The sequence below is a fragment of the Eremothecium sinecaudum genome, chromosome II (genome assembly GCF_001548555.1).
Source record: "Eremothecium sinecaudum strain ATCC 58844 chromosome II, complete sequence".
NCBI classification, from domain to species: Eukaryota; Fungi; Ascomycota; class Saccharomycetes; order Saccharomycetales; family Saccharomycetaceae; genus Eremothecium; species Eremothecium sinecaudum.
This window is the reverse complement of record NC_030893.1, coordinates 215,608-230,104: the sequence shown is the minus strand read 5'-3', so window position 1 is coordinate 230,104 and position 14,497 is coordinate 215,608. Positions and strand designations below refer to the sequence as shown.

General features: G+C 41.6%; 7 protein-coding genes and 1 non-coding gene across 8 annotated transcripts; 5 read left to right on the top strand and 3 right to left on the bottom strand.

The window, feature by feature from the left end:
• Nucleotides 1–2,287: 2,287 nt before the first annotated feature.
• Nucleotides 2,288–3,099, top strand: RPL18A (60S ribosomal protein eL18; the record flags this gene model as incomplete). Its single annotated transcript, XM_018130288.1, has 2 exons — nucleotides 2,288–2,399; nucleotides 2,651–3,099. The coding sequence occupies 2 exons, from the start codon at nucleotides 2,288–2,290 to the stop codon at nucleotides 3,097–3,099; spliced, it is 561 nt and encodes a 186-aa protein (XP_017985616.1).
• Nucleotides 3,100–3,914: 815 nt separating this feature from the next.
• On the top strand, nucleotides 3,915–4,414 carry RPS19A (40S ribosomal protein eS19; the record flags this gene model as incomplete). Its single annotated transcript, XM_018130289.1, has 2 exons — nucleotides 3,915–3,925; nucleotides 3,997–4,414. The coding sequence occupies 2 exons, from the start codon at nucleotides 3,915–3,917 to the stop codon at nucleotides 4,412–4,414; spliced, it is 429 nt and encodes a 142-aa protein (XP_017985615.1).
• Nucleotides 4,415–4,623: 209 nt separating this feature from the next.
• On the bottom strand, nucleotides 4,624–4,697 carry AW171_hschr2127. Its single transcript has one exon. It is a non-coding gene; the product is annotated as a tRNA-Ile (tRNA).
• Nucleotides 4,698–5,288: 591 nt separating this feature from the next.
• Nucleotides 5,289–6,887, top strand: SMF1 (divalent metal ion transporter SMF1; the record flags this gene model as incomplete). The annotated part of the gene is made up of 1 exon (XM_018130290.1): nucleotides 5,289–6,887. One exon carries the CDS (start codon nucleotides 5,289–5,291, stop codon nucleotides 6,885–6,887), a length of 1,599 nt encoding a protein of 532 aa, XP_017985614.1.
• A 371-nt stretch (nucleotides 6,888–7,258) lies between these two features.
• HRP1 (Hrp1p) lies at nucleotides 7,259–8,860 on the bottom strand (the record flags this gene model as incomplete). The annotated part of the gene is made up of 1 exon (XM_018130291.1): nucleotides 7,259–8,860. One exon carries the CDS (start codon nucleotides 8,858–8,860, stop codon nucleotides 7,259–7,261), a length of 1,602 nt encoding a protein of 533 aa, XP_017985613.1.
• Nucleotides 8,861–9,726: 866 nt separating this feature from the next.
• Nucleotides 9,727–11,034, top strand: TRM11 (tRNA (guanine-N2-)-methyltransferase; the record flags this gene model as incomplete). Its single annotated transcript, XM_018130292.1, has 1 exon — nucleotides 9,727–11,034. The coding sequence occupies one exon, from the start codon at nucleotides 9,727–9,729 to the stop codon at nucleotides 11,032–11,034; it is 1,308 nt and encodes a 435-aa protein (XP_017985612.1).
• A 122-nt stretch (nucleotides 11,035–11,156) lies between these two features.
• On the bottom strand, nucleotides 11,157–12,551 carry TRM13 (tRNA:m4X modification enzyme; the record flags this gene model as incomplete). The annotated part of the gene is made up of 1 exon (XM_018130293.1): nucleotides 11,157–12,551. One exon carries the CDS (start codon nucleotides 12,549–12,551, stop codon nucleotides 11,157–11,159), a length of 1,395 nt encoding a protein of 464 aa, XP_017985611.1.
• A 563-nt stretch (nucleotides 12,552–13,114) lies between these two features.
• Nucleotides 13,115–14,224, top strand: MDH2 (malate dehydrogenase MDH2; the record flags this gene model as incomplete). The annotated part of the gene is made up of 1 exon (XM_018130294.1): nucleotides 13,115–14,224. One exon carries the CDS (start codon nucleotides 13,115–13,117, stop codon nucleotides 14,222–14,224), a length of 1,110 nt encoding a protein of 369 aa, XP_017985610.1.
• Nucleotides 14,225–14,497: the final 273 nt, after the last annotated feature.

Below are 14,497 nucleotides of genomic sequence, written 5' to 3'. Positions count from 1 at the left end.
ATCTGGCAGTATATTTTTCCTAGCCTATAAAGTCGTTTGCCTACTTTTTGTAATACTGCGGAAATCGGAAACTGGACCGTGTTTGGTTGAGAAACGGAAGCAGCGTTTTCTGGTAACATTACGTAACATTGATGGTTTCATAAGTTACGATCACATTTATAGACTGAATGGCACTTATATGGCAATGTTTGCATGGTGCTATATTTACAAGCAAATTAAGCGTATCGTGTTAGTAATTTGCATGCGATAACGATTAGACACTGCTACGGCATATTGTACCGGCTATGCTTACCTACTATTCACCAGACTATTTTCGCTATTGCTGAAAGTTTTGGGGAATTAATAACCGAAAAGGGAGTTCAGTCCCGCTGTCATCAATAGACGGAATTGGCTACTTGCTTGCAAAATCCGTTCGGATAATTAACTCTAGAGTACAATTGACTGCGATGTTAGTGCTCGCTCCTCCTTATGATTAATTGAACTAGTACTCTATGTCTTCTACTAGGCGATATACATTCATAGCTGTTCAGGCGTATCCTGAAAATTACAATACCTCTCATGCTGAAGGCGCCCATAGCCTGGCCTTGATGGCTTAAGAACTATATAACAATTGGTTACCTATAGATAAGCATTTTACAGCAAAGATAATAGCATTCATTTTTCCTTTATTGCAAAAGTTTAGGAAAGTGCAAGCTGAGGGCAGTGCCAGCTACAAAAACGAAGTCTTAGTGCACAGCGGCATCCTAAAGAACCTGAGCAGGGCACCTGTTGATATTGCAGGCTACGTTAACCTTGTTTTTAATAATTGCAAGCCTCAGTACGCAGATAACTATTTTGTATGCTACGATGACAGTCCTGAAGATTATCCCGGAAGTTACTATATCGCCAAGCCAGGTCAGTAGCTCTGGCACTTTTCCGGTATTTTTAGCCATACGGGGATAGGAATCTCTCTCGGCACCATAGAGAGTAATTCATCAGAAAATCAATTACAATTGTTATTTGTTCAGTTTTGGCGTGGATTTTCATCATTTATCTTGCAGAAAGTAGAGTTTTTTGCGTGTCAATTGACGTCGAGCCAGACTAATAGTAATCGTCAGTTAATTCTGGTCGCGGAAATTCTTTTATGAAGGAAATTCGAACCTCTATCAGTGCAACGTGAGACAATTCTTTGGCATTCTCAACATTTTGTTGTTGTGCAACAGCTAAGGCACACATTAAAGTTTAGCTATATATTTCTGCCCCAAAGTTGTAATTGCAACCGGCACTGCTACAACGGGCATTTCTTTATGAGGAAGTATAATTCCGATGGCACTCTGCAAACAGTATCAACGAGTCGGAATTGCAATAGTCTTTTTTGTATTGTCTTCTATCTGCTGCTTGTCTAAGCATATCTATTTAGCTGACGCGGAAACATAACATAATCCATCTAACAATACGGGTTGCAAGTAGATATTACTTATCCTAGATATGTGGTTGGCGCTGCTATTATTAAAATATAGATCTCCCTAGTGTGCATCGCTCTGGTACTAGTAAATAGCACAGTGTACTTTTCTGGTACATATCTGAACCCTATACGGTTTGTTGAGTTAAAAGTAGAAGTATGAACCCTTCTTACAGTAATCAACGCATCAGGTGTTTCAGGGGGAAACATTCCGGTTTATTCAGCTGATTACCGAATCGGGGCTTCACAATGTAAGATAGCGGCGGTATATGTTGCTATAACAGAATATTTGCAAGGCTGCTACAATTGGCATGGAAATGAAACCTTCTAAAGGCGTACAAAGCCGAGAAGGTTTCCTCTTGGAAACATTCTTAGTCCGCTTGTATTGCACAACACATCAGGACTTAGCATTTGGCATAGTGATATTCATGTTGATATTATAGTCGGCATTTTGTGTTGGGAACCTTTCCGACCGACATTACCTATATGTGCCAGAAAGGCTAGAATTGATTACAATCTGTTCATATCCGAGTTGCGATTTTGTTCGTCTGTCCGGCATCATGCAATGTCACGTAATCTGACTGCGGGGAATAGAAGCAGATATTCTAGAAATTGATCAACCGCTGGCGGCTAATTCTCTAACAATTACGTAAAACATGATTTTTTAAAGTTTAGCTGTGACTGTTAGTTGTATGGGTGTATTTTACACAAATTTTTTTTTTTTTCACGAATCTTGTCTGCACTAATGCTGAAAAATACTGATCGTTAATAGTAAAATATATCAAAGTTTAAGGCTTCTTTCTTATTGCTAATACACTACCAGCACCAAGGACAGTATAAACAAAAATGGGTATTGATCACGCCACCAAGCAACACAAGAGATCCGGTCACAGAACCGCTCCAAAGTCTGAAAATGTCTACTTGAAGATGTTGGTTAAGTTGTACACCTTCTTGGCTCGTATGTTACATCCGATATAAATTACCATCTGTGCTAGGAAAATAAAGAATGAAGGGTTGCTCTCACTGGTTCAAATAGGAGTACTGTTAAATAGTACTCCCAGTTCTGCGAGTATTGCTTTGTGCACTTGTGCATAACAGACAATGCGATTCATTTTTGGTGCTTATAGTACCGAAAAACAAGTGAGCAGAATCTTAATGCTTTACATCCGTAGGCCCCTAACAGCACAAGATACTAACGTTGACACGCAGGTCGTACCGACGCTCCATTCAACAAGGTTATGTTGAGATCTTTGTTCTTGTCTAAGACCAACAGACCTCCTGTTTCCATCTCTGCTATTGCTAGAGCTTTGAAACAAGAGGGCGCTGCTAACAAGACTATTGTCGTTGTTGGTACCGTTACTGCTGACGCCAGATTGTTGGAGGTTCCAAAGGCTACTGTTGCCGCTTTGAGATTCACTGCTGGTGCCAGAGCTGCCATCTTGAAGGCTGGTGGTGAGGCTATCACTTTGGACCAATTGGCTGCTAGAGCTCCAAGAGGCCAAAACACTTTGGTTGTCAGAGGTCCAAGAGCTTCCAGAGAAGCTGTTAGACACTTCGGCATGGGTCCTCACAAGCACAAGGCTCCAAGAATTATGTCTAAGGGCAGAAAGTTCGAGAAGGCCAGAGGTAAGAGAAGATCCAGAGGTTTCAAGGTCTAAGTTAGTTAGTGCTATTTGCTACAAATTTTTGACATTGATATCACGGTTCAGTTTTTCATTGCTGTATAGTATATAGTAATAATAATCTTTATCTTAACCACCATGTACTGTATTATACGATTAATTTATGTTTTGAATAAGAACGTTGTCGTGCAATATTGACGTTATTGCATACTGTGAGGTCTATGACTGTTAAACCCATACATTCTGTGTATTATTTTTCTGCGTGATTTTAGTTCTATGCGGCCGCGGGCACCCACTCACCAAGTAGGTCGGACCACTACAGCACAGGCTCGGAATTGCCGGGTCCTCACTAACTCTACCTGGGGTGGCCCTGGTTCCGCTTCCTAACTGGCAGCACGGTCTGCCTACCACATACCGTGTTACCCAGCTGCTGCCTAGCTCGAGCCCAGCTCCTCTGCCTAGCTCCTAACTCTACCGTTCAGTCCTCCGTAGTGCCAGTTTCACCACACTGTGCTTAGTTTATACTGAACTTTAGAGGTTCTTGAAAAAAATTACAATAATAACATTGACATAGCATAAGGAGACCAATAAGTAAAAATGCCAGGTGTATCAGTCAGGTACGTGTGATTTGTTATAATCGAGAGTTAATCTAGATGTCCAATTAGGAAGTGTGCGTGAATGTGGGGACGATATAAAGAGACTCAAGAATTCAACCTTTGGACCAGTTCTATATTGAGATTTATAGTGAAGTGGGGAATAGCCAAAACTCATTGTAATTCAATCTAACGGGGACTTGAGGTGTCAAAAAACCGCAGGTAATATGCCATCCTATAGATCCATAAACATGCATAATGTTCCCCCCGTATTCTATGGGCAATTCCTATTACTATTTCCTCTCATATTTATAATTCAGTTTACTAACTATTACTAAAGAGACGTTCCAGCTCAAGATTTCATCATCGCTTACGCTTCTTTCTTGCAAAGACAAGGTAAGTTGGAGGTTCCAGGTTACGTCGATGTCGTCAAGACCTCTTCTGGTAACGAAATGCCACCACAAGACGCTGAAGGCTGGTTCTACATGAGAGCTGCTTCCGTCGCTAGACACATCTACTTGAGAAAGCAAGTTGGTGTTGGTAAGTTGAACAAGTTGTACGGTGGTGCTAAGAACAGAGGTGTTAGACCACACAAGCACATTGACGCTTCAGGCTCCATTAACAGAAGGGTTTTGCAAGCTTTGGAAAAGATTGGTGTCGTCGAGATCTCTCCAAAGGGTGGCAGAAGAATTTCCGAGAACGGTCAAAGAGATTTGGACCGTATCGCTGCCCAAACCTTGGAGGAAGACGAAGAATAAGCAACTCAACCCTACGTTTGTACTTTACAGTTTTCTTTTATCGCGTGTTTAACGTATAATAAGTATATCGTACCATAACATTTAGAGCAATTCAGGTAACTCATCTGTAAGAATATGTCGTGCTTGAACTACCAAGCTGAGTATACGATCCCATGTCGGAGTTCTTTGTACGTTACCCGGAACCAATATAGAGTAGAATTTAAAAAATATGGTTCCTAGCGGGATCGAACCGCTGATCCCCGCGTTATTAGCACGGTGCCTTAACCAACTGGGCCAAGGAACCTGTTGTTGTCTTCACTTTGAGTTATTTTCTAATTTATCGAAAAATCGAGAATGTACCGTTATCCTCTAAATTTTTAACGTTTCAACAACTACTTAATTTGTAGCAATCAGCTAATCCTACAGTTCCAATTAATGGTTACTCCGGGTCAAATCAACTATAATTTATTAATCATCCCCACAACTTGAGCTGTTCCTGCGTGATCTTGTGAATGCAACAATGCCTACATAAATGTCAATCTTACATCCCGAGGTATTCCGGTGCTGCCGCCTTAAATATAACGGGCGCAGTAGTAAATTCTCCAAATACTTCAACAGGTAAATTACCGCGAAGGTAGCTTACGTAGTCTTTATATCATGTTCTGGCCTGTTCTTATAATTCCAAAGGTATTTTATTGCACCTTGAAAAAATGATCTTTATAACTATAACGTACTTAACTTAACTGAATTTGAAACTTGTCGCATCCAACAGATAGACGATTTCTACGAATATATAATCGGTGTTATTGGTTTTTGTTGTTACAGATTCAACATTCGCGTCCTTTCGGCAACCAGAGGTAAAAGGTTTTCACAGTGTTAAGGGTTGTAACAATTGATGTTGAGTATGAAGAGGTTTTTTGGGCTCAAAAGGCCTAAGCATGAGCATCCTGGTGTCGTGCAAGATAATGATTCTTCGTTTACACATGAACCTAGTGATACATCGTCAGCCACATCCTTTTGGCAGAATGTGAAAAGAATTTTCTATAAATACCTGTCCTTCATTGGGCCTGGTATTATGGTTTCTGTTGCGTATATGGATCCAGGTAACTATGCTACCGATATCAGCGCAGGTGCGGCAAATGAATTTTCACTTTTATTTATTATCAGTCTGTCATGTTTGATAGCTGTATTTTTACAATCCCTTTGCGTAAAACTGGGGTCAGTAACAGGGCTAGATTTGTCGCGAGCATGCAGACATTTCTTACCAAGATGGTTAAATTGGTTTATTTATATTTGTGCTGAGGTGGCTGTTATAGCGACAGACCTAGCAGAGGTTATTGGTGGCGCCATTGCCCTTAATATATTACTGAAAATACCACTGCCGGCAGGTATCTGTATTACATGTGTGGATATTCTAATAGTTCTATTAGCTTATGGAAGAGGATCTTCTTCTATGAGAATGGTTAGAATATTTGAAATTTTCGTGGCAGCTCTAGTTATTGCTGTTGCAATCTGCCTTTGCGTAGATTTAGCTTATATCCCACCAGTATCGGCTGGTAGAGTGCTGCGAGGTTTCTTACCATCGAAGCAAATGTTCCAGAATAATGGATTTTACACCGCAACGGGTATACTGGGTGCTACCGTCATGCCTCATTCGTTATTCCTGGGGTCCGGAATAGTTCAGCCACGTCTATTGGAATATGATGTAAAGAACGGGAACTACAGTATGGATATTAATAGCGATGACAATACTATAGCTAGTGGGGAAAAGAAGAGCAGAGTTATGCAGAAAGATGCGAAATTTTTGGCCTACAGACCATCAATATATGCCATACGATACGCTATCAAGTATTCCATTGTTGAGTTAACAGTGACGCTTGTAAGTCTTGCCCTATTCATTAACTGCGCTATTTTAATCATTGCAGGAGCTTCGTTATATGAAACGGAACAAGCAGTTGATGCGGATTTATACACTATCCACAAACTATTATCAAGCACTTTAGCACCTGCCGCAGGAACTGTATTCATGTTAGCGCTCTTATTTTCAGGACAATCTTCTGGGGTTGTATGCACTATTGCTGGGCAAATTGTTTGCGAAGGACATATTAATTGGTCTATAACGCCATGGAAGAGGAGACTAATAACCAGAGGCATAGCTATCGTTCCAACTCTAGTCATAGCAAGCTGCCTGGGCAAGACAGCTTTAGGTACCGCTTTAACTGCATCTCAGGTGGTGCTTTCATTCATTCTTCCTATTGTGACAGCTCCGCTGATCTACTTTACTAGTAGGAAGTCTATAATGCAGGTGGAGGCTGATCCGAAAAATCATCGTGACGGGCATGAAGTGGAGAATAATATGGACAACGAAAATAACCAGGAATATATCAACATGTCAAATAACTGGTTCATAACTGCAGTTGCAATTGTATTCTGGATTTTTATCGCCGTCTTGAATATCTTTACCATCGTTGAACTCTTTCAAGGTAGAAATTGAATTCACATAAAGAACTTCTCATAACTATACAGGCTATATATATGGTATACTTATATATATGGTATATTTTTATGCAGATAGGTGGCAGTTAAACTGCAGATCGCAACACTCGGGCTTGATAAGTCGTACTTAGAAAGCATAACGAAGAGTATTACAATAAATATGAAATACAAATGGTAGTTAAAATAAAGCGACACATGAAAACCGTCAGTATTCGTGGTCAGTTTTAAAGGAAAGTTACAGTTATGGTACCCCCGAGCATCGGCTCGTTACAAACTTTTCTCTTAAAAGATTTAATACACGTCCGCGTTGTACTTCTTAAGTAAAATAATAAAACAATAAATTTCAAATTATTGTTAATTGAAATCTAATTACCTAGAATATGGGTGATAACCACGTCTGTCTCTACCATAACCTCCACCACGACGTTCGCGTCCACGGAATCCACGATCGCGATTCTCACGGCGGAAGCCATGGCCTTCTTCACGGTCATTGTAACTCCTGTGGCCCCTACGAGCATCTGGTGACCTTTCTCTATCTCTGTTTCCGTATGAATCATGACGATTGTTGGATGATTCCTTTTCGTTGTTGTCCTTACCTGATGAGCTTGACGAAGAGTCCTCGCCTATAGTAGGGACACCGTTCCCGTCGTCTCCAGATGGAGCAGCACCGCCTGCTTGCATAGCATTTGGCATCCCAGCAGCGTTGGCACCACCGCCACCTGCCATCATTGACATCATCTGTTGCATTTGCTGTACCTGCTGCTGGTACATTTGACTGTAATCAATACCAGATTGTTGATAATATTCTTGCATCTTGGCGTAGTAGTCAGCCATGGCCTGTGGGTTAAACATTGGGTTGGCCATCATTGGGTTAGCAAGCATTTGGAATTGTTGTGGTTGTGGCGTTTGGCCATTGACGAATGCAGTAGTCTGGGAAGTAGGTGAAGCATTGGTAGTTCTTTGCTTCTGTACCTGCCTTGGTTCGGCTCTCTTGATTTCGATGCGCTTACCCTTAAATTCAATAAATTTATTCTGGCATACTCTATCGACAGCATCTGGAGAGTCGTAAGTAATAAAACCGAAACCTCTGGATCTACCAGTATCTTTATCCAACATTAGCTGGGCATCGATAATTGACCCCCATTGGGAGAAAAACTCCTCGAATTCTTTTGGCCTTACATCGGGACCAATACCACCAACGAAGATCTTACCAGTCTTGTCTTGTTCTTCTCTTGGGATAGCTCTTTTGGGGTCAATGACCTTACCATCCAATATATGCTGAGTTTTGACCACTTCATCTACACTTGAAGCATCCGCAAAGGATAGGAATCCAAATCCTCTTGACCGACCAGTAGTTCCATCTCTCATAATTTTCACTTCTGTAACAGCACCATACTTCGAAAAGTACTCACGCAAATTGTCCTCTGTAGTTTCCCAGTTTAAACCACCGATGAACATCTTATTAATATCACGAGAAAGGTCAGCCTTGATCTGTTTAGCTTCCTGCTGTTGCTGTGGTGTGAGCGGAGTAGCCTGTTGCTGTAATTGGTTCATAGTCTGTTGCAGTTGTTGCAATTGAGACAAGTCCGGCATTCCTTGCGTAAGTAATTGGTCTTGTGCAAGGCCTTTATTTGAGTCATTATTTGTGTTATCAGAAGTAGTAGTATTATTATTTGAATTATTACTTGTAGACTGTTGCTGTAGCTGGTTCAAATTGGAAGATAAGACTTGTAATGCGGCCAATTGATCCAAGGAGGAAGATGGAGGATTTGCAATTGAGGTGCTACTAGCGGTACCATCGTTGGCGGAACCAGATTCTTCCGCCTTCAATTCCTCTTTTTGAACTTGCTGCTCAGAGGAACCTACTGAGTCGTTAGCAGGCTTGTCCTCACCAGCATTTGTAGGATTACCTCCCTGCTTATTATCGTCACCGTAAATGTCGTTAAAATCTTCTTCGTCAGAAAAACTCATCTTTTCTCTATATGCTAGAATTGTAGTAATAGTAAAGTAGATGTAAATGTAATAATTATATGAAATTTCGTGCGTACAACAGACCTCGCTCTCTAGAGATATGTGAAATGCTTAAATTCAATATTATTTGCAGTAGTAAAAACAGTCCACAACTTAAACTCGTCTAAACAAAAAAAAATAAACAAAGATTAAGATATAATACGCTTATTTTTCTTGCTTCAGTTCTTCGTTCTTTCCGCAAATCCAAATCGAGTTACAACAAACCAAATTTGACAATAATGAGGATAAAATTTCACCTAGATGTATGTTATATGTTAGTTTAGTATAGTATTTTTTTTATGTTGGTATAAAAAAAAATAATAATAATCTCCTTTGTAAAGTCCAAGTTTAACCTATTAGAGATATATAATACACCACTATATTGAGATACCGTTAGTTAGAGCTCTTTTTTATCCTTTAGTTGATGAGAAACAACCGATATATATAATATATCCCTGTTTACTGTAGAATTTTGAAGCTGTTAAAGCTGTGAAACGTGTAAAAGCTATTAAATTCTCTAGAGGCTTTGTTTATTTGCCACCAAGGAGGTTCGCCTTTATATACTCCAGCTGAAAATTTAGGAAAGGCTGCGGAAAAATTTTATCTTTCCCGAAAGAGAAAAACCAGGGGAAAAGAAACTCGGTTACCCGGTGGCCTGTCACGTGGGTGAAAGCGGTAAACGAGCAGGTTTTGTAGGCACATAGAGGATGCCCGTGCTGGCTATGACACGTGATTGGAACGTGTGTCTGGACATCGCTTTCTTGAAGAAGAGATGAGGTTCAAGAGTACAAACTCGTGGTGGAGATAGGCAGCGTCTGGTGTTTGCAATGGGTAAAAAGTATTTGCTATTTATGGTGCAGGTGCACCTGAACTTCCGCAGAGCTGAATTGGAGTCTCTAGCCGACATGCATGGTGTTCATGTTGATTTTTCCGCATATAACGAGGATTCGCCGTTTATGATGGTTGAGCTTGAGGGTGATGAGCAAGCCAAACAATGGATTCATCGTTCTATCCTGTGTCGTGCAATATATGAGTACTGGGGAGAAGGGCAGGACTATGAGAAGTTGCATGAGAATATTAAGAGCAACGCTATGGTCGACGAGTACAAGTTGCAACACCGGGACTCTACGTTCAAGTTTGAGTTCGAGTCTTTTGGGGGATCGAGTTCTGGGAAATTCGACAGAGCAGTGCAGATCGAGGGTTTTGAATATCTAGGATTCCAAGGTAGAATACGTTTAAAAAACCCGGAACAGACTTACACTGTGATAGAACAGTACGAGAACATCAGTGAAAACATTGGTGGAGAGATACCAATCTACCTATATTTTGGTAGACTTGTTCAGAAAAGTGACAGAATGTGTGGAGCTCTAGATAAGTACAATTTGAAAACCCGGCCATACAAAGGGACTACGAGTTTTGAAGCGGAACTTTCGCTCGTGACGGCAAACATTGCGCAAGTCAAGCCTGGACACTTGATGTACGATGCTTTTGCTGGAACGGGATCTTTTCTTGTTGCAGGAGGACATTATGGTGCGCTGGTGATAGGGTCCGATATTGATGGGAGGATGATCCGCGGCAAAGGCTCGCAAACTATCACCGCAAATTTTAAGTATTACAAAGAATCACTCCACTTTTTGGACGTGATGACAATGGACTTTACCCACAATGCGCTAAGGAACAATCTAGTAATAGACACGATTGTTTGTGATCCACCTTATGGTATCCGGGAATCAATTAAAGTCCTAGGCGCTAAAGATCCTCAGCGGTTTGCGGGTAAGGAAAACGTTGAGATAGACGGTGTGAAGGCCTACCTACGCCGCGATTATATCCCTACCAAAAAGCCATATTCCTTAGATTTGCTTTTAGATGACCTGCTTCGGTTTTCGGCTGCTAGACTGCCGATTGGTGGAAGGCTAGCTTTCTGGATGCCTACCGCCAACGATGACAATGTACAAACGGTGGTTCCTATGCATCCCAACCTAGAACTCAAATATAACTGTGTTCAGCAGTTTAACAAATGGTCTAGAAGACTGCTTGTGTATATTAACCGTGGTCCTGACTATAATGGGCCTACCAACGCAGGAGAACAAAGGTCAACTAACTTTAGAGAACGCTACTTCAGCGGCTTCAACTAAATATGCATCGTGTATATATCTTAGGCATACGTCCGTGTGTGAAATAGTTACAGTAATGCTGCAATGGCTTTTAAAACAAGTCATTGTATTATTCTTCTATTAATATGTGGTACTATATTACATTATGCTGATTGTTTTTTCGTAACAAGCATCGCGATGTTCTCCAGTGTGACCTCAGAGGAACAGTATCTGAATAGCTCAACATTGTAGCCTTTGTCCTGCAAATACTTGCGTCTGCCCTCGTCAATCAATCTACGAGCTTGTTCGCCCAGTTGTTCCCGTCTTAGGATAGAGAGTCCTGTATAATGGTTTCCAATGTCAGAATCGCTAAACCCCGGCCTCCTCCCACATACAGCCCATGTCGCTATCTTCTTCAGGGAAGCAAAGAAGACAGGGTATGTCAATTCTGCGTTATATTTTATCAACAAAGACTGTATGTAGCCTGGGTTGGTGTATTGGGCATGATCGCATACGTGTCTGCAACACATGGCAATCAACATACCTTCTAGTGACGTAACCATGTTCTCACTCTTTAGAAGACATCTAATAGTGAGGTCTGTAGCAACGCCACATAAGTGCTTCGAAATGGCAACGTGGGCACAATCGCTCGATGCTAATGCATCAAGGCGCAAATCCTTGATGTCTATTTTTTTTCTTGTTATCTTGGTACTCTTGTCGTTCACACTTTCGACAGCGGGCCGATACGATGCGTAGAAGTCGGATATGTCCTCATTGAACTTTTTATCAAATTTCATGCGATTGGTGCCTCTGTCTATAAGAATAAATTCGGGAATCGTAACAGGTTCTTCAGGGTGAGATTCATCAGGGTTAGAGGCGTCCAGAGTAAGCTGCGAAAGTACAACCGACTGGTTTACATACCGCGAGAGTTCAGCTCTGCCGCAGCCAAATTCTATGTACACGATCTTGCGCTCACGCGAGCACCACAGCCCGTTGCTCTTTAGATGCTGGATAAGTGACGAGTGCTGGATAGCATGTTTCTTATTTCCTAGCAATTGAGGAAACCTTTGTAGCTCAACTTGTTCATTAGAGCGGATATCAACTGGCAATTCATCTCCAAACTCTCCTTGAAATATGGCTTCCAAGACTGGGATCGCAACTAGCACATTTTGCGTCAAATCATTTGGTATTTCTGCCTCTAAAAACTGTCCCTCTGGCAGGCAATTGATATTTTCCGCGTACCATGGCATGCTTAGCGTCTCCGCTAACTTGGCAATATTTTTTGTTGCTTTATTGCATTTCTTCAGATGTAAGCGAAGCCGCTCTTCTAAAACCGTATGCAAAGGGTCCAAAGGACATGGTACCCGATTTTTACCGGGTAATAATGAATTCTCATTCTTCTTAACCAAATACAAATGTTCTGAACAGTACTGGAACTGCGAACTGCGGGTCATTCCGCACCGCCGCTTCTTCTTTTCCAAGAAAAATTCACATTGTAAGCGATCTGATTGATCCTCAACCTTCTGGATCTTATCTTGCGCCTCATTTGAACTCTCCATTCTTAGTATGTTAGTTTTACAAGCGCGATGACTTGAGATGAGCTCTTCGCTCTCCAGGTTGTTACTGCTCTCCAAATACTAGTATGTTGCCATGTTCGCAAATTAAAACCACGTGCCATAGTTTTGGGTCACGTGTCAAGGGTCTGTCTCCGATTGTCCGATGTCTCCGGGCTTCATTTAGTCCGCTCCCGCTGTCCGCATACCCCGGTCTGATTCTCGTTTTCGCTGAGGTCAAATACCGATTTAACGTAATAACGTTGGAGGTAGGTTTGGAGTTTATCGGACACCTTATCTATTCTTTGTTTAGCACCATTTTCATATAAATAATACAGCAATTTATTACTGGCTGCGGAATATAGTAGCCATATTAGGGGTAGTTGCTTCAATCGATAAACGATTAATCATTAGCCGTAAAGTTACAGGTCAGTGACAGATTCCTCGGCGCTTAATTTCTTTTTAGAAATCATATCCATAACAGGTTAAGTTATAGTCTTCAATTTTGATCATTTTTTGAGTTCTGTTGTTTCATATACCTTTGAGTGTCGTACATTTAACTTATCAAGATGCCATACATAGAGAGTTCAGAGAAAAAGGGTTCCGTTAAGGTGGCACTTTTGGGTGCTGCAGGTGGCATAGGCCAACCATTGACATTATTGTTGAAAACCCAATTGGGGGCTAAAATCCTAGGCCAGGAAAACAAGCAGTTGGAACTTGCCTTATACGATATTGCGCCTATTTTGGAGGGTGTTTCTGCAGATGTTTCACATGTCAACACTCCAGTGTTGTTAAAACACTATATTCCAAAGGATAGAGACGACGAGAGTGCCCTCTCTGAGTGTTTGCAGGGCGCTAGCCTGGTTATTATCCCAGCAGGGGTTCCTCGTAAACCCGGAATGTCACGTGATGATCTCTTTGCGATTAACGCGGGTATAATTCGCACGCTTGCCAAGGGTATTGCAGGAAATTGTGATCTAAGCAAGGTTTTCGTGCTTGTGATTTCTAATCCTGTGAACTCGCTTGTGCCTGTTATGGTTGAGGAACTTGCTAAGGAGGCTAAGCGTCTAGAGATCGCCGCTCCTGTGCAACGTCGTGTGTTTGGTGTCACCCACCTGGACGCTGTACGTGCTTCAACTTTCTTGCAGCAGCTAACCAACTATTCAGGTAACCGGGTTCCATCTGTCCCAGTTATAGGAGGACATTCTGGTGAAACAATCTTGCCTTTGTTTGGCGAGGCTCAGAAGGAGCTTGGGTTCTCAGATGAGCAGCTTGCCAAGTTGGTTCACCGGGTACAATATGGTGGTGATGAAGTCGTTGAAGCTAAAAAAGGAGCTGGTTCCGCAACGCTTTCAATGGCTTACGCCGGGTATGAGTTTGCTTCAAACTTTGCTGACTTACTGTTGGGCACCGTTGACAAAATCAATGTCACAACATTCATTTCCTTATTGGATGCTGATAAAGCTCCAGTTGCGGAAGGTGCTAGTGAGGTGCTAGAGGCTACCGACAATACGGAATACTTCGCTGTTCCACTTGAGGTTACCGCAGAGGAGGGTATAGTCAAGATAGATACTTCTTTCTTGACTCAATTAAATGAAAACAATACCAGGAAATTGCTTACTGCCTGTATCTCCGCCCTAAAGAAGAATATTGAGTTGGGCATCACTTTCGCTAGTTGATTTGGCGAAAGCTAGTTGAAATATCCAAGAAGACGGTTATACGTATATAAGAAGAGCTTCTATAACATGCTTCAGTAGCCACTACATAACCAATAGACTGCTTGTGTGATGTTTTTCCATCTAAATTGTTCTCGCTTTTATGGTCTTACGATTTTTAACGCGTCGCGGAAACCGTCGCTGTCGCTGTCGCTGTCGCCGACGCTAACTTCACCACAATTTCGTAGAGATCTAAAAGTATTCCGGAAGTAGCAACAGCTGCAAGATCTACATTGT